This window comes from Acipenser ruthenus, chromosome 5 (assembly GCF_902713425.1).
Source record: "Acipenser ruthenus chromosome 5, fAciRut3.2 maternal haplotype, whole genome shotgun sequence".
NCBI classification, from domain to species: Eukaryota; Metazoa; Chordata; class Actinopteri; order Acipenseriformes; family Acipenseridae; genus Acipenser; species Acipenser ruthenus.
The window spans coordinates 88,633,181-88,651,861 of NC_081193.1; the positions used below are offsets into that span (position 1 = coordinate 88,633,181).

General features: G+C 47.5%; 1 protein-coding gene across 2 annotated transcripts in view; it reads right to left on the minus strand.

Annotated features, from left to right (window-relative positions):
* LOC117403008 (echinoderm microtubule-associated protein-like 4) overlaps positions 1-18,681 on the minus strand; it is a 110,131-nt gene that overhangs the window by 43,815 nt on the left and 47,635 nt on the right. For both annotated transcript variants that reach the window (XM_059024736.1, XM_059024735.1), the window contains exon 2: positions 5,637-5,819. In XM_059024736.1, the coding sequence (XP_058880719.1) occupies positions 5,637-5,819 (183 nt within the window). The remainder of the gene's footprint in view (positions 1-5,636; positions 5,820-18,681) is intronic.

Below are 18,681 nucleotides of genomic sequence, written 5' to 3' on the forward strand. Positions count from 1 at the left end.
ACCTACACAAGCAAATATCAAGCCCAGGCTATTTCTAATGACTGCTATTATAGGTTATCACTGCATTAGCGTTCAGTATTAAACCAATACCCTAATGCTCGTTACTCACGAATCAATGAGTTGAAACAGAAAGCCAGCAGCATGGTTTCATTGACAGCAGGCTGATGCCGCTGAACAGTAAATGAGGCAACCGTGGCTGAAGAGGCAGCATGGACTGTATTCGGAAGAACAGGCAGGACAAACAAGTGAGCAGCTGGACAGCACTGGAGGAAGTAATAACAGGTCTGCCTTTCCCGGGCACGGCAGCACAAAGCAGATCCATCTGCAAGGGGAAGCAAGAATGCAAACCCAGTGCAGAGCAGAAGAAATTGAAAAGCACGCTTCCCTGTTCCACTGCGTACGGCTACGAGACAGCCTGCCTCTGCGCACTTCTAGGGGAAAATCTGGGGGGGATAACCATGTCTGCTCTCTCAACATGGGTATCAAGATGCAATGTACTGGGGCAGGGAATGTGTGTCTGCTCTCTCAACATGGGTCTCAAGATGCAATGTACTGGGGCAGGGAATGTGTGTCTGCTCTCTCAACATGGGTCTCAAGATGCAATGTACTGGCAGGGAATGTGTGTGTGCTCTCTCAACATGGGTCTCAAGATGCAATGTACTGGGGCAGGGAATGTGTGTCTGCTCTCTCAACATGGGTCTCAAGATGCAATGTACTGGGGCAGGGAATGTGTGTCTGCTCTCTCAACATGGGTCTCGAGATGCAATGTACTGGGGCAGGGAATGTGTGTCTGCTCTCTCAACATGGGTCTCAAGATGCAATGTACTGGGGCAGGGAATGTGTGTCTGCTCTCTCAACATGGGTATCAAGATGCAATGTACTGGGGCAGGGAATGTGTGTCTGCTCTCTCAACATGGGTATCAAGATGCAATGCACTGGAGCAGGGAATGTGTGTCTGCTCTCTCAACATGGGTCTCGAGGTGCAATGCACTGGAGCAGGGAATGTGTGTCTGCTCTCTCAACATGGGTCTCGAGATGCAATGTACTGGGGCAGGGAATGTGTGTGTGCTCTCTCAACATGGGTCTCGAGGTGCAATGCACTGGAGCAGGGAATGTGTGTGTGGTCTCTTAACATGGGTCTCGAGGTGTAATGTACTGTGCCAGGGGAATGTGTGTCTGCTCTCTCAACATGGGTCTCGAGGTGCAATGTACTGGGGCAGGGAATGTGTGTGTGGTCTCTTAACATGGGTCTCGAGGTGTAATGTACTGTGCCAGGGGAATGTGTGTCTGCTCACTCAACATGGGTCTCGAGATGCAATGTACTGGAGCAGGGAATGTGTGTGTGCTCTCTCAACATGGGTATCAAGATGCAATGTACTGGCAGGGAATGTGTGTCTGCTCTCTTAACATGGGTCTCGAGGTGCAGTGTACTGGCAGGGAATATGTGTCTGATCTTGAATGGGGCCAGGCGGTTGCAATTCAACTTCTGTCCGTCCATTTCTCACAAAGCGTGCACCTCCACGAAGCACAGACCCTCTGACAGGTCTATAGTGTAGACTGAAGCATCCATACTCTTTTTCATAGTAAAAAGTGCAGACCTGCAGTGAACTAGTCACATGACAATACATTCGTTTTCAATTCATTCCAGTTTACCCGTTTCAGAGTCGTGTGTACAAATCACAACCTCCCTGTCCAGTTCAGGACCCGCTGAGCTCCTGCAGAAAACTACAGCATCTTGATGTTTGTTGCAAATTAGCCCTGACCCCCATGATGACTGCTACAGAATTAGATAAATATGGTCCAGAGCAGGGGTGGTGACGGGCACTGAAACAAACAACACACTGTCCACGGACAAACAAAACGGAAGATCTATACAATTACATGCGTGTGTGTAAAGCAATGAAACAGCTGAAAGAAATGGCCAGCAAAGCATTCTTTCTGCTCTTCCTCAGTCATTTTCTTTTTTTTATGCATTATTAATTTATAGAACCACAAACATTTTACAGAACAGTTTTCCTTTGTTCAAATATAAAAAATAAATAAACCACATGCCTCGATTTTCAGATGGCTGCCAATCCTTGGTTATAAATTGCCTGAGAGCTGACAGTCTAAACACCACAGTGAGCACACGGCTCCACAGAGCAGCTGTTGGTGTGAAGAGTGGGATTAACAACCTGGAGGAGTTGCACATATTATAAAAAGAGGAGCAATAATATAAGGAAGACCATCCACCCAAGAGGACATAATGAGGCTGTAATTCCATCAAGGGGTTCTGGGTCGCTCAGTCTTTTCCCTCACCCTTGTCTCTTGTGGTTTATCAGTATCACCAGGTGTATTTTATTTCAGGGATGGAAATAAGACCCTCGTTGCACAGCAGTTTGATCCAGTCCTGGTTTTACTAGGAGTTTAATCAGACACACCTGAGCTTGTTACCTATACACTGGAGCTGATCAAGCTCATATCAAAACCTGGAATGGATGAAACTTATTTCCATCCCTGTATTTGTTATAATACTACTAGACTCAGTTTCTCTCTTTTCTAAGACAAATACATCTTGAAGGCTGCTTGCTGTTTCTACAATCAGAGGATGTACTGCTTGCAGTATTACTACCTACAGATCTGAACTGACTGTTAAACTCTGCAGGTTAATAGCAAATTAAAGGCAAACATGAAAACATGATGCTGGCAACATGGTTCAGCAGCTTCTACGCAAGCTCCTGTTGTAGAGTTTAAACAGTTCTGGATGAAGGTTAAAGTGTGAGGGAGCTTGGTTGGCCAGCTCTATCGGAGTGTGAAAGCTGAATAATTGTGCATCTGGCAATGAAAGATCCCTTGGCTGTCCTGATAACTGTTACAGTGCCGACCTGGACAGTGACTCTGCAGGAGTGAGGAGTGAGGAGTGAGGAGGAGAGCAGCTCAGTGAAAGAGTGTGGCACGGTGGAGAGACAGAGATGAGAGAAAACTGTCTGGAAGGACAGGCTGCGGAGCGGGACACAGCGGGGCCTTGTCAGCAGATACAGGTGTGCAGGTAACCCACAAAGAACGGAGGTATTCACCATGAACTGGGGAATCTGGCAGCGAGTGTGCCGTGCTATTGGAGGTCCTTTCATTGGTTCTTCAACCAATCTTACCCGCTAGGTAATACACCACAGTGATAACCTGCCCACTCTGAAGGCCAAACTGAAGTTCCCAGAGAAAGAGAGTTAATAAGATTTGAAGCTTGGCAGGCACCTACAGCTGGGATAAGGAGAGGCCACACTGTGGTTCTATGTGTGTAACGCAATGCTAAAGTTTCTGTGTGCACAAATCCAGCATTCTGACTGGCTAGCCAGTACTCAAGAAGTTAAGTTTACTTAACCCTCTGAGCTGAAAAGATGGAGAACACCGAATTACATCTTTATGAACAAATTTGTTACAGTTGGCAAGCCTGCTTTCTTCTTTTCTACTTTAAATAAACACACAGAAAGGCTTCGTTATACCCCTATGGGCAGACAGCTGTGCAAAACTGCGGTCATATTTATTAAATCAGGGTTTGAAACAGATGAGAGATTCTGACCTGGCATTGGCCTGACTTGTATTGGGGGGGACGCAAGGATGATCAGTCGTAGAGAATGGGAATTGCTTCTGATTCAATTAAACAATCAGCAGCTGAATGAGGGGAGGAGACACAGACATGCACAGGCACAGACACAGACAAAGGAACAGGCACAGACACAGAGACATGGGCAAAGGCACAGGCACAGGCACAGGCAGACACAGACACAGACAGGATCAGGCACACGTGTGGATTCCAGTTTTATGCGTCTCTTCCTGCCTCGTCTCGCTCCAGCAGACATTCCAAATACAAGCAGGCTTCGGGTTTATTCTTTTACTGTTGCTCAGCATCCAGACCTCCAATACAGCAGCTGTAGTGCAGCGATCGTAAATCTGCAAGAGGCAGCCTCCAAAACAGCCCCTTTCGAGCAAGAAATGATGAAGTCAGGGTTTTCAAGCAACACGTACTGTACAGTCCGAGGCACAGAATTTACTTGCAGTGTTCAAAACAACAGGGAGAGACCTCACCCATGAGCCTCTATTGAAACACAATGCATTACTTACTACAGCAGCACTGCTGATGCAGATCAATAGCATGGCACTGCAATAAAGCAAACCTGTTTACTTGCACCACGAGGTTTCCGAGAGCGGTCATTTAATCAGAGGGCCAGCTGGGGCTGCATCCCTCTCGGGGAGCGATGAGCGGGCAGATAAGCGATAATGCCTCGATCCAGTCTCCAGCTGAACTCCCCTGACTTCAGCTGAATCAGCCCCTAATTGAATCAGTGTCAGGATCTGCTTCCATCAGCACAACTCATCTCAACTTTTATCTTGGTTTTTCTCTGCTTCCTGATGTATGTGTGTGTGTGATAATTTTCATAAATGTTCTTTTTAGCATTACTGTGTAAAAAGTGGCTACACATTTCAGTACTAATAATTACGAGGCAGGGTTGTCAAAATGAATATCACGGCTAAAATTCACAGTAAATTTCAAAATTTCTGAAGCCGTCCATGTTTTGGTCCAGTATTCTTCTTTAAAAACTTTCCACTTTTCATTGTTATCACAGCGATCATAGCAAAGATCTGAATCATTTCCAGAGACACCCAGAATCCTGACCATTCAGCCCAAGCACTGCTCAACACACAGCAGCCAGGACATTTGGCCTTCAGGGCGTGGGCTTGGACGTCTGGACTGGGACATGAACCTTCACGATGTGGGCTCGGGACGTCTGGACTGAGACAGGAACCTTCAGCGTGTGGGCTCGGGAGATATGGACTGGGACATCTGGCCTGGCCACAGTAATGCTCTAACCCTAGCTCTGCTCACAGTAATGCTCTAACTCTAGCTCTGCTCACAGTAATGCTCTAACCCTAGCTCTGCTCACAGTAATGCTCTAACTCTAGCTCTGATCACAGTGATGCTCTAACCCTAGCTCTGATCACAGTGATGCTCTAACCCTAGCTCTGCTCACAGTAATGCTCTAACCCTAGCTCTGCTCACAGTGATGCTCTAACCCTAGCTCTGATCACAGTGATGCTCTAACCCTAGCTCTGCTCACAGTAATGCTCTAACCCTAGCTCTGCTCACAGTAATGCTCTAACCCTAGCTCTGCTCACAGTGATGCTCTAACCCTAGCTCTGATCACAGTAATGCTCTAACCCTAGCTCTGCTCACAGTGATGCTCTAACCCTAGCTCTGCTCACAGTAATGCTCTAACCCTAGCTCTGCTCACAGTAATGCTCTAACTCTAGCTCTGATCACAGTGATGCTCTAACCCTAGCTCTGCTCACAGTAATGCTCTAACCCTAGCTCTGCTTACAGTGATGCTCTAACCCTAGCTCTGATCACAGTAATGCTCTAACCCTAGCTCTGCTCACAGTGATGCTCTAACCCTAGCTCTGCTCACAGTAATGCTCTAACCCTAGCTCTGCTCACAGTAATGCTCTAACTCTAGCTCTGATCACAGTGATGCTCTAACCCTAGCTCTGATCACAGTAATGCTCTAACTCTAGCTCTGATCACAGTAATGCTCTAACCCTAGCTCTGCTCACAGTGATGCTCTAACCCTAGCTCTGCTCACAGTAATGCGCTCTCCTCTTACCTTTGCCAGGATGCATCTTCTTCATGGCGGCGGCCTGGTCCTCTGAGAGAGCCAGGCGGCGCAGTACATCAGCCAGTGCTGCCCTGAGCACCGTGATCTCATCCTCCTGCTGCTGAACACGCAGCTCCAGCGAAGACAGACGGTCCTGCACATCGGAGGCACTCGCTCCAGAGATACTGTCATCTGAGAGAGAGGGGGGGGGGGGTCAGGGTTTAGTGTAACAGGCTGAGTCTCACCCCTAGAAATACAGCAAGCCTCAAATAAATAAACCCACAACAACAAAAGACAAAAGCAAACCAGAAGACCACTGTGAACTTTGAGTGTCGCCTCTCAAATGTTCATACATTGAACCCAGCAGACAGGACCTCCAGCACTGGGATCTACATTGAACCCAGCAGACAGGACCTCCAGCACTGGGATCTACATTGAACCCAGCAGACAGGACCTCCAGCACTGGGATCTACATTGAACCCAGCAGACAGGACCTCCAGCACTGGGATCTACATTGAACCCAGCAGACAGGACCTCCAGCACTGGGATCTACATTGAACCCAGCAGACAGGACCTCCAGCACTGGGATCTACATTGAACCCAGCAGACAGGACCTCCAGCACTGGGATCTACATTGAACCCAGCAGACAGGACCTCCAACACTGGGATCTAGATTGAACCCAGCAGACAGGACCTCCAGCACTGGGATCTACATTGAACCCAGCAGACAGGACCTCCAGCACTGGGATATATACGCTGGACTGTGGATTCAGGTGCTCACAGCATTCCTGTTTTGCACCGCAGGGTCTGTGTCACGATCAAAGCCAGCTCAAAGAGTTTGGATGCAATTGGGGAAAAAAAAATACATGAAATCACTTTTTACTGTTCCATGCACTGGTATGCACTACATGTGCACACATCACATGCCTTGCACACGTGTGAGTGGAGATAATAGAGCGATAGACTCAGAGGCATAAACCACATCCAGATACTTGTCAATTTAACAAGCGTTTTCAGGGACCTACACCTCATGCTTTCTGCAGAGTGCAGTCAGGCGTGCTTCACCTCAGGAATTATCTGCAATTACAAAAAGTATGCTTCTCTTTTGATGCTCTACCACAGAGCTCTGCGCCCCAGATGGGAGCACTCAATTGCAGCCGAGCTTCGCTTTCTACTGGCCAGGGAACCAAACACCAGCGTGGGATCAAAACGCAGCACTGAAGAGCGTTTATACAGCCTCTGTACTGTCCATACCATGCTGAATCTGCTGCCACCCCGTCCGTCCATCTGTCTGTCTGTCTGTCTGTCTGTGTGTCTGTACTGTATTTATAGCATGCACTGCGATATACTAAATGAATGGAAAGTCAGGAGTGAGAAGCATGGTAAAGCATGGAGACATGCCTAGTATAAGCATGGGACAAGCAGAATAAACTCTGTATGGTAAATCAGTCTTGAGGTCACTCTCTTTGAACACAGGTTTGAGGAAAACTGCCCCCAATTAGTAATTTTTTTCAATTCTCAAGTCAGCCCTAATTAGACTGCCAGAGTTGATTATAAGCAGCTCTCTTATTAGCAATAATGTAACTAATAACTGCAAAATGAACCTGAGGTTCACGTTTTAATTACCGGACAAAGCAGAGCTTCATTTGCTATTTCAAGTGCTTGGACTCCTAAGCTGTACAATCAGTAGAGAAGTTTTTGAAGTTGCTCATTGAAGTCCCATTTGTTAGTCATTATAGTATTATTTGTTTATTTAGCAGACACCTTTATCCAAGGCGACTTACAGAGATTAGGGTGTGTGAACTATGCATCAGCTGCAGAATCACTTACAACTACTTCTCATCCGAAGACGGAAAACAAGGAGGTTAAGTGACTTGCTCAGGGTCACACAATGAGTCAGTGGCTGAGGTGGGATTTGAACCGGGGACCTCCTGGTTACAAGGCCTTTTCTTTAACCACTGGACCACACAGCCTCCTATAGTAAACTCTGGGTTTCATTGAGCTGTCAGTGGCACGGGCTGACTGAAGAGCAATTCATTCCAGCTCAAATCCCACTTAGCTCACAAGTGAAAAGAGTTTTAACCTAACCCTCAGCATCCACATGGCACAGAACCATCCCATTATCTGTCACTGTTTCCATGTGTGCGTCTCAGCTCAGGAGAGTCCCAGCTCTGCCAAGGTGCCCAAGTGACAGGACTCAATGAAGGGAAGGGACAGCGAGCTGGGTTCAGAGGAAGGTGTCAGTATCTCAAGGAAGCAGGAGCAGCAGAAGGTGAAGGGAGAGCGAGCTGGGTTCAGAGGGAGGCGTCAGTATCTCAAGGAAGCAGGAGCAGCAGAAGGTGAAGGGAGAGCGAGCTGGGTTCAGAGGGAGGCGTCAGTATCTCAAGGAAGCAGGAGCAGCAGAAGGTGAAGGGAGAGCGAGCTGGGTTCAGAGGGAGGCGTCAGTATCTCAAAGAAGCAGGAGCAGCAGAAGGTGAAGGGAGAGCGAGCTGGGTTCAGAGAAAGGTGTCAGTGTCTCAAGGAAGCAGGAGCAGCAGAAGGTGAAGGGAGAGCGAGCTGGGTTCAGAGGAAGGTGTCAGTATCTCAAGGAAGCAGGAGCAGCAGAAGGTGAAGGGAGAGCGAGCTGGGTTCAGAGGGAGGCGTCAGTATCTCAAGGAAGCAGGAGCAGCAGAAGGTGAAGGGAGAGCGAGCTGGGTTCAGAGAAAGGCATCAGTATCTCAAGGAAGCAGGAGCAGCAGAAGGTGAAGGGAGAGCGAGCTGGGTTCAGAGGGAGGCGTCAGTATCTCAAGGAAGCAGGAGCAGCAGAAGGTGAAGGGAGAGCGAGCTGGGTTCAGAGAAAGGCGTCAGTGTCTCAAGGAAGCAGGAGCAGCAGAAGGTGAAGGGAGAGCGAGCTGGGTTAAGAGGGAGGCGTCAGTATCTCAAGGAAGCAGGACCAGCAGAAGGTGAAGGGAGAGCGAGCTGGGTTCAGAGGGAGGCGTCAGTATCTCAAGGAAGCAGGAGCAGCAGAAGGTGAAGGGAGAGCGAGCTGGGTTCAGAGAAAGGCGTCAGTGTCTCAAGGAAGCAGGAGCAGCAGAAGGTGAAGGGAGAGCGAGCTGGGTTCAGAGGAAGGCGTCAGTATCTCAAGGAAGCAGGAGCAGCAGAAGGTGAAGGGAGAGTGAGCTGGGTTCAGAGAAAGGCATCAGTATCTCAAGGAAGCAGGAGCAGCAGCAGGTGAAGGGAGAGCGAGCTGGGTTCAGAGAAAGGCATCAGTATCTCAAGGAAGCAGGAGCAGCAGAAGGTGAAGGGAGAGCGAGCTGGGTTCAGAGGGAGGCGTCAGTATCTCAAGGAAGCAGGAGCAGCAGGTGGCCCTGTCAAGGAAACGGCTCCTTTATGTTCTTTGCTCTGGGCAGATAACATGCTTTGTCTGAAAGGATCAACACTGGGCAAGGCCCAGGGTGTGCTCGCTCACAGTCAAAGAGGATACAGGGCTGTGTTCCTATGCATGTAAGCCCCAGGGTGTGCTCACTCACAGTCAAAGAGGATACAGGGCTGTGTTCCTGTGCATGTAAGCCCCAGGGTGTGCTCACTCACAGTCAAAGAGGATACGGGGCTGTGTTCCTGCATGTAAGCCCCAGGATGTGCTCACTCACAGTCAAAGAGGATACGGGGCTGTGTTCCTATGCATGTAAGCCCCAGGGTGTGCTCACTCACAGTCAAAGAGGATACGGGGCTGTGTTCCTATGCATGTAAGCCCCAGGGTGTGCTCACTCACAGTCAAAGAGGATACAGCGCTGTGTTCCTATGCATGTAAGCCCCAGGGTGTGCTCACTCACAGTCAAAGAGGATACGGGGCTGTGTTCCTATGCATGTAAGCCCCAGGGTGTGCTCACTCACAGTCAAAGAGGATACGGCGCTGTGTTCCTGCATGTAAGCCCCAGGGTGTGCTCACTCACAGTCAAAGAGGATACAGGGCTGTGTTACTATGCATGCACACTCACTTCAGTACTGATGGTACGGCGTCTCCAAGAACCACGACTAAACCAAGGCTAAACTGCGGTTATTAAATACCAATCACACGTCATGTTACTCGATCGCGTACCAGAAATGAAAGCGAGTTGCACAATTTCTTTCCATGTGGTGCTTTCCCTTTGTTTCTCAGATGCGGGGTAGATGCCAGTCTATAACCATCAAAAGAACAGTCGGTCCTCAAGACTAATGCAGAGAAAGCCACTGAACCACAACGACTGCAATGCACTGCAGCCTGGCCGGTCTGAGCTCCACCTCTTTGTTTTCAGATTCATGCTCCCTAGTGCATTAATAAATAACCCTGAACACACTCACTCCCTGCTTCAACACTGCTCTGTAACCCAAGACTCGTTTACCATGCGGTGGATATCACTCCCTCTGTGTAGCAACATGGAATCACATTTCTTATCTAATATATTCTACCTGCGAGGCAGCTATAGAAATACTGCTTCTTTCATGTTCCGTAAGTAAAGACATGACCCGGTTTGAAACAGAACACTGAGAATACAGTGCAGCAAGCGTCTGGAAAGCAATCCGAGTGCACTGCTCACCTGTCATTTAAAACAAACTCTCAAAAGAAGATGCTTCATGTTACACATGTTCCAGTGTGCCTGTGAGTGTTTTTATCAATGCGCTTCCCTTATATCGGAAGTGGCTTGCCTGTGGAACCATTCCCATCTGGTTTGTACTGGTCTAGACCCGAAAAAAAAGGGCCAAGGACCTACTGTGGTGTGCATTTGTTGTAATAATCTCACAACTCATCAGGACAAAAGTAGACAGTACAGTATGTAAAATAAAGTTAATGAGAATTCCCCCCTTATTTGTTTAAGCTTTGCATTTCGTGCCGTGAGTTTAGCTTCCAGTAAAATGGTTTTGCTTATCACACTGTGCTGACAGCTGAACCACAAGTGTGGCGTTCTACCTTGGATAATTCCATGAGTCGGGGGAAGAGAGTAATGAAGCACAAAGAGGTGTGCTGTGCCATGGCAGGGAACTGGGTTTCACCAGGTAGCCCCATCTGGATTGACAGATCGAGAGGCACAATGTGCAGGTGTGTACGTCGGGTACGCTGCTACAGCATTTCAGGAGCAGATGCAAACCGGCATGTTTCAATCCGAACTGCAGATCAAGTCCCTATAACACAAAGTGGGTTTGTCTTACCCTGTCCATTATATACAGTATAATCCCAGTGGTGCATGTCAGAGCACACAGCCAGGTATTTCCATGGAGCTAGGAGCAATGCAAGCCCTCATGACCCTCCACTGCAACTGAAGATAACGTCTGGTTCCCAACAGGAACAGTTTAGTTTTGTTAGAGGGTCGGATTGCGTCACTTGAACTACTGTTTTGGTAAAAAAAAAAAAACAACTGCAACCAAAGGAAAAAAACACAAGTACATCTGGAGATCCTCAGCTGGTGAGAACGAGCAGCTGCAAGCACAGCTGAGCTCCCTTCAGTCAGGAGCTCCTCGAACAGCCTCGGCCTCTCTCCTTCCTTGGAACCCCAACTGCCTGCAACTCCCCCTGCCTGCAGCTCCCTCTGCCTGCAGCTCTTTTGGTTGCTTCAGTGTCTTTCTCTTCACTTCCAATGCTCTGCTAAATACATCATCTGAACAACAAGTACATGCAACATAAACTTTAACAGTGCAGCATTTAACCAGGAGAGCACTGATGGGCCAATCGCCTCCTCTCCTTCAGAATTTGTTTAAAGTGTTTGTTCTTTCACTAAAACTGGTTGAAAATAGCTACAAAAACGCTCAAACATTCCTGCAACAGCCCTGCCCCGGCTTGAACAGGGTGAAGGGATTACCTGGAAAAACCAGTCCAACTGCAACACACAGTAAGGGCCTGCTCATAAAAGAATTCTGTAATACTGGTCCGAGTTTGTGCAATAAAAGCATATATATATGACATCAAACGCTTGCAAAGTAATCTAGCTTTCAATAGAAATCAATGGAGTACTTAAAGTTAAATGCCATTGTGATGAGTCTAAACAAGTTAAACACCATTGTGACGAGTCTAAACAAGTTAAACGCCATTGTGATGAGTCTAAACAAGTTAAACGCCATTGTGATGAGTCTAGTCCAAAAAAGTTAAATGCCATTGTGATGAGTCTAGTCTAAACAAGTTAAACACCATTGTGATGAGTCTAAACAAGTTAAATGCCATTGTGATGAGTCTAGTCTAAACAAGTTAAACGCCATTGTGATGAGTCTAAACAAGTTAAATGCCATTGTGATGAGTCTAAACAAGTTAAACGCCATTGTGATGAGTCTAAACAAGTTAAATGCCATTGTGATGAGTCTAAACAAGTTAAACGCCATTGTGATGAGTCTAAACAAGTTAAACGCCATTGTGATGAGTCTAAACAAGTTAAACGCCATTGTGACGAGTCTAAAAGAAACAAGTTAAACACCATTGTGATGAGTCTAAACAAGTTAAACGCCATTGTGATGAGTCTAAACAAGTTAAACGCCATTGTGATGAGTCTAAACAAGTTAAACGCCATTGTGACGAGTCTAAAAGAAACAAGTTAAACGCCATTGTGATGAGTCTAAACAAGTTAAACGCCATTGTGACGAGTCGAAAAGAAACAAGTTAAACACCATTGTGATGAGTCTAAACAAGTTAAACGCCATTGTGTCGCATTCTTTTTCTTTTCATTTTACAGAAAAGTAAATTGAAAGTTTTCTCAAGTATGTATCTCCATCGCCTGGCTCCTGTTATCATGCTGTCTGCATCCTCTGCAGACCACAAAATAATTTTCAAACCAGCAAAGAGGGATGTGTGGGCTGTGTGCCGCTCTGGAGCTCTCTACAGGGAACAGTGACTGGTCGCTGCTCACCCGACGAACACAAAAAGGATTTCAAATGCCCTACTCCAAGGCAACCAGGCTTACAAACTAATTCCACAAAAAATAAAACTAGCATAGATCGGAAGGTGTCCTCATAATAACACCCATTGCATAGCTGTGTGATCCATTCTTGGTTTTACTATGAGTTTAATAACACCTATTGCATAGCTGTGTGATCCATTCCTGGTTTTACTATGAGTTTAATAAGACACACCTGAGCTTGTTACAGATACACTGGGGCTAGCATGTATTAAAAATTGGAATGGATGATACTGTTATGTACTGGGAGCCTTGTTTCCATCACTATGTGCTCCGTGATTAACACAGATGTTTTTTGTGTGGCAGTGTCTACTAGAATCACATGTAGGGGCAATGGAAGGATATCTTCAAATCTCAGCTCAAATCTATGCTATTCTCCCCAAAGAACCCATGGTAACCCAGGTCGCTCTGCAGCCATTGCTACAGAAAACAGCCGCAAACAACCAGCAAGTGGTTATTGTATGTGAATCAATTGCAATAAAAAAAATACAAAATTACAAAAATGAACACTGAGTTAGTTAGCTGTGGCCTGAAATCTTGACCCCATTACAGCCGGTCTGACCTGCAAAGTAACGACTCAGTACATGGATATGAGAGAGACAGAGAGACAGCGTGATGGAGAGTATCTCTCTGGCCCTAGTCCAGACTGGCCAGTGCCGTGCCCAGCACCTCAATCCTCTGGGCCGGTACCTGTAACTGAAGACAGACAGGAATGCCAGCTACGCTCAGCAGACTGAAGGAATGAGAAGCATCTTTCCATACCCTGCAGCATTCCACAGGCTTTCCTCATCCGTGTCTTTATATAAAAGATATCGAGTCCTCGTCGAGCTCTCTGCTTTAAAGGGCAACACTGGAACTGCTGAATTGTTAAGGTGCAACACCACACAGCGCTCGCTCAGCTTGGGAAACGCATACAGCGTCCTGCTCGTTCAGCTTGGGAAACGCATGCAGCGTCCCGCTCGTTCAGCTTGGGAAACGCATGCAGCGTCCCGCTCGTTCAGCTTGGGAAACGCATGCAGAGTCCCGCTCGTTCAGCTTGGGAAACGCATGCAGAGTCCCGCTCGTTCAGCTTGGGAAACGCATGCAGCGTCCCGCTCGTACAGCTTGGGAAACGCATGCAGCGTCCCGCTCGTACAGCTTGGGAAACGCATGCAGCGTCCCGCTCGTTCAGCTTGGGAAACGCATGCAGCGTCCCGCTCGTTCAGCTTGGGAAACGCATGCAGAGTCCCGCTCGTTCAGCTTGGGAAACGCATGCAGAGTCCCGCTCGTTCAGCTTGGGAAACGCATGCAGCGTCCCGCTCGTTCAGCTTGGGAAACGCATGCAGCGTCCCGCTCGTTCAGCTTGGGAAACGCATGCAGAGTCCCGCTCGTTCGGCTTGGGAAACGCATGCAGAGTCCCGCTCGTTCAGTTTGGGAAACGCATGCAGCGTCCCGCTCTTTCAGCTTGGGAAACGCATGCAGAGTCCCGCTCGTTCAGCTTGGGAAACGCATGCAGCGTCCCGCTCGTTCAGTTTGGGAAACGCATGCAGCGTCCCGCTCGTTCAGCTTGGGAAACGGATGCAGAGTCCCGCTCGTTCAGCTTGGGAAACGCATGCAGCGTCCCGCTCGTTCAGCTTGGGAAACGCATGCAGCGTCCCGCTCGTTCAGCTTGGGAAACGCATGCAGAGTCCCGCTCGTTCAGCTTGGGAAACGCATGCAGCGTCCCGCTCGTTCAGCTTGGGAAACGCATGCAGCGTCCCGCTCGTTCAGCTTGGGAAACGCATGCAGCGTCCCGCTCGTTCAGCTTGGGAAACGCATGCAGAGTCCCGCTCGTTCAGCTTGGGAAATGCATGCAGCGTCCCGTTCGTTCAGTTTGGGAAACGCATGCAGCGTCCCGCTCGTTCAGCTTGGGAAACGCATGCAGAGTCCCGCTCGTTCAGCTTGGGAAACGCATGCAGCGTCCCGCTCGTTCAGCTTGGGAAACGCATGCAGCGTCCCGCTCGTTCAGCTTGGGAAACGCATGCAGAGTCCCGCTCGTTCAGCTTGGGAAACGCATGCAGAGTCCCGCTCGTTCAGCTTGGGAAACGCATGCACCAGAGTCCCGCTCGTTCAGCTTGGGAAACGCATGCAGCGTCCCGCTCGTTCAGCTTGGGAAACGCATGCAGAGTCCCGCTCGTTCAGCTTGGGAAACGCATGCAGCGTCCCGCTCGTTCAGCTTGGGAAACGCATGCAGCGTCCTGCTCGTTCAGCTTGGGAAACGCATGCAGAGTCCCGCTCGCTCAGCTTGGGAAACGCATGCAGCGTCCCGCTCGTTCAGCTTGGGAAACGCATGCAGCGTCCCGCTCGTTCAGCTTGGGAAACGCATGCAGCGTCGCGCTCGTTCAGCTTGGGAAACGCATGCAGAGTCCCGCTCGTTCAGCTTGGGAAACGCATATAGCGTCCCGCTGCATTCAGCTGTGAAGTGCTGTGCTGAGCTGAGCTGAGGTAATTGTTTTAATCTTCACTGAGGTTTGGGGCACGGAGCTGAAACTGCCTGCCTTGCAGGAGAGGTTACTGCGGGTCACTTCACTGTTTAGAATTGCACAAGGACAAGCCATCCCAATTAAATATGTACTTTACTGATAAATACTCTACAGAGCAAGTCAAGCGATACAGATTGAGCAGCACTGCAGCTGCAAGACCATTTTCTTCCAAAAGCAGAAGACAATCCAGTGCACTCAGTTTGAAATAGCCACACAGTACACACGAGCCACACCTCACAACAGCAGCAGTGTCTACAGAGCAGGACACTGTACCTGCGACAGGCTGCTTCCATGATCTCTATTTTAATACAGTCCTCTTTCAGACATCCAGCACAGCAGCAATAGCAGCAGAAACAGTAACAGCATTTGTAGAACTTCTAGGACCCTTTCAACAGAATCCACAAGACTTCATTCAAGGCTTTCTATCTTCATTCTGCTGTCATTGCTAGTTTTATGACAGCCCTGTGCAAATTCACCAGTGTCGGTGCAGCGGTTCCAGAAGATTCATTAACATTGAATGCATGCCTGATCCTAACTGGATTACTTCTCCTGCAATATTGATCTCAAGTAGCGCTTGGCCTATTTAAAAAAAACAAACGCACGCTGTTCTGTACAGAATACACTGCAGACTATTGTGGAGAGCACAGTACACAGTAGAGCAAAGGAATATACATCAGAACAGCTCCCTGCATGCTTCACCTGAAACCACAGGGGCTGCCCCTGCCTATTATAAAATACAGGTATCTGTTCATCTCCAGCATGCTGGCAGTCACTGTGGAGCGGCTCAAATCAGAAATACAATGCAGAAGAAATACAGGAGGAATCTGCAGAGACACAGCAGACTGGACTTGCAGTATAAGACACTTGAATTAAAAACGCTGCGAAGAAAAATAACCCTGCAACATATTACCAGCCTATACATCATCATATCAGCCTATACATCATCATATCAGCCTATGCATCATCATATCAGCCTATGCATCATCATATCAGCCTATGCATCATCATATCAGCCTATACATCATCATATCAGCCTATGCATCATCATATCAGCCTATACATCATCATATCAGCCTATACATCATCATATCAGCCTATGCATCATCATATCAGCCTATGCATCATCATATCAGCCTATACATCATCATATCAGCCTATGCATCATCATATCAGCCTATACATCATCATATCAGCCTATACATCATCATATCAGCCTATGCATCATCATATCAGCCTATACATCATCATATCAGCCTAGTGAACATCTACCAGTAGTTTCTACTGACTCTCTGGACTACAGCGATTGCAAACTCAGCCCTCGATTAGAGATGGGCTAGCCTGCCCTCCACAGTGTGAGGGCTGCATGGTTTGCACCCCAAGCTGTTTAGAAAGCGTGCTGCACCATGCTTCTGAACAAGGACTCTGCGTCTCTGTGTGTGCACAATACCCTTGAGAGTGCGTTCTTTAGAAGACCATGGAGATGGGTTTGTGAATAATGAGCCTGTATTGTAGCTACACTGAAGCAGGTACAACAGTTGCACAGGGTTATGCTACAGTACATACTAAAGTGCATTCTATAGTACATTCTAAAGCTTTTTATAATTCAGCATTTTTCAGTGAAACATATTCTGAGTAAAGCGTGAGTTGAAGTTTTGTGAATTGGGGCCAATTTTGGATTTCAATAGACATGAAGCAGGAACAACAAGCGGCCAGTTTTGAATATGCCAGCGTCACTGACAAAATGTTTCTGCTGATGTCTTAAATGAAATGGTGAGAATAAAGAACGAGTGGCAGGCTCTGTGTAAACGAGCATGCACACTACAAGGGACTTCCCTGTGTTAATACCCAGGCTTGCCCAATACTCTGTGAGGGGTCCTGCACTGTATATGCAGTAATATCATCTTGTCTCAGTACTGTGTGCAGCAGGAGTACTGTACTGTACTGTATCTAATATAACCCTGTCCCTGTGCAGTGTAGCAGCGTGCAGTCCTGTACTGTATCTAATATAACCCTGTCCCTGTGCAGTGTAGCAGCGTGCAGTGCTGTACTGTATCTAATATAACCCTGTCCCTGTGCAGTGTAGCAGCGTGCAGTGCTGTACTGTATCTAATATAACCCTGTCCCTGTGCAGTGTAGCAGTGTGCAGTCCTGTACTGTATCTAATATAACCCTGTCCCTGTGCAGTGTAGCAGCGTGCAGTCCTGTACTGTATCTAATATAACCCTGTCCCTGTGCAGTGTAGCAGCGTGCAGTGCTGTACTGTATCTAATATAACCCTGTCCCTGTGCCACTCTTCTCTTCCTGTCGGGAGAAGTTTACATTGTTTTATGCTTGCAACAACATGTTTGTTTAAAGCCATTAATCTGTATTTGTAAAGTCAGCTGTGCACCGTGTCTGACAGATTTGGGGATCTGACGGGATCTGACAAGGTTTGAATTAATTGAAGCTCCACGGTAGGTACAGCAGCAACTCGTCTCGCTAATGAAATCCCTCCCGTACTGCACTGGGCATTCAACTGAGCTGCACCCAGAGAAGCAGCAGCACATAGCTCAGAAAACAGAACACAGAACACAGAACACACAGAGCACAGAACACAGAGCACAGAACACAGAACACACAGAGCACAGAACACAGAGCACAGAACACAGAACACACAGAGCACAGAACACACAGAGCACAGAACTCCTGAAAACAGAACGATGATCAGTATTGCACTGCCCTCCCCTCCCCCTGCGCTCTGTAGAAATAACAGATCCTGTGGTGCATTCACACAAGATCACATTGCACATTCACAATAGATTTATTGGTTCAATATGATGCCAAATAAAGAACAATGAATGGGGTTGACAACTGTAAAAACTGCTTCAAAAGTGATTCCATTACTGTAACTCCAAACACTTTTAACAGCATTGTAAAACAGACCAAACATATATTCTAATAATAACTTATTTAAACTTTGAAAGTTGTCGCCTTCTTGAGAAATTAGTTCAGTTGTTTGTTTGAGCTGCTTGCCTCGTCCACAACAGCCCCCCACACCACACATTATTATCAGTATTATTATTGTTATTATTATTATACAAATAAATTAAAGATTGCAGTCCTAATTGCAATGTAGGATCTTTTGAATAGTCATACAAATGAAAGCTGGTCTTTTAAAGATGTCAGATCAGATTCAAGCAGGTCTTTTTTCTCCCATTATCTCTCTTGAACAGGGTTTTATTGTTACAGTACTGAATGGTGTGACCCAGATGGCTAGCTTCACCTCTCTACGCTGCGTTCTCTGCACTGTCACTAACTCACTGAGCGCTTTCTTTTAGTACTTTAGTATCGGACTCACAATGAGGCTGTGAGGCATTTGAAAGTGTGTGTGTGTGTGTGCGCGTGTGTGTATGCGTGTCAGTGTGTGTGTGTGTGTGTGTGTGCATGTGTGTGTATGCATGTCAGTATGTGTATGTGTGTGTGTATGCGTGTCGGTATGTGTGTGTGTCAGTGTGTGTGTAAGCGTGTCAGTATGTGTGTGTGTGCATCCATATCAGTGTGTGTGTGTGTGTGTATCCAGGCGTGTGTGTCAGTGCGTGTGCGTGTGTGTGTGTATCAGTGCATGTATGTGTATGTGTGTCAGTGTGTGTGCGTGTCAGTGTGTGTGGTGTCAGTGTG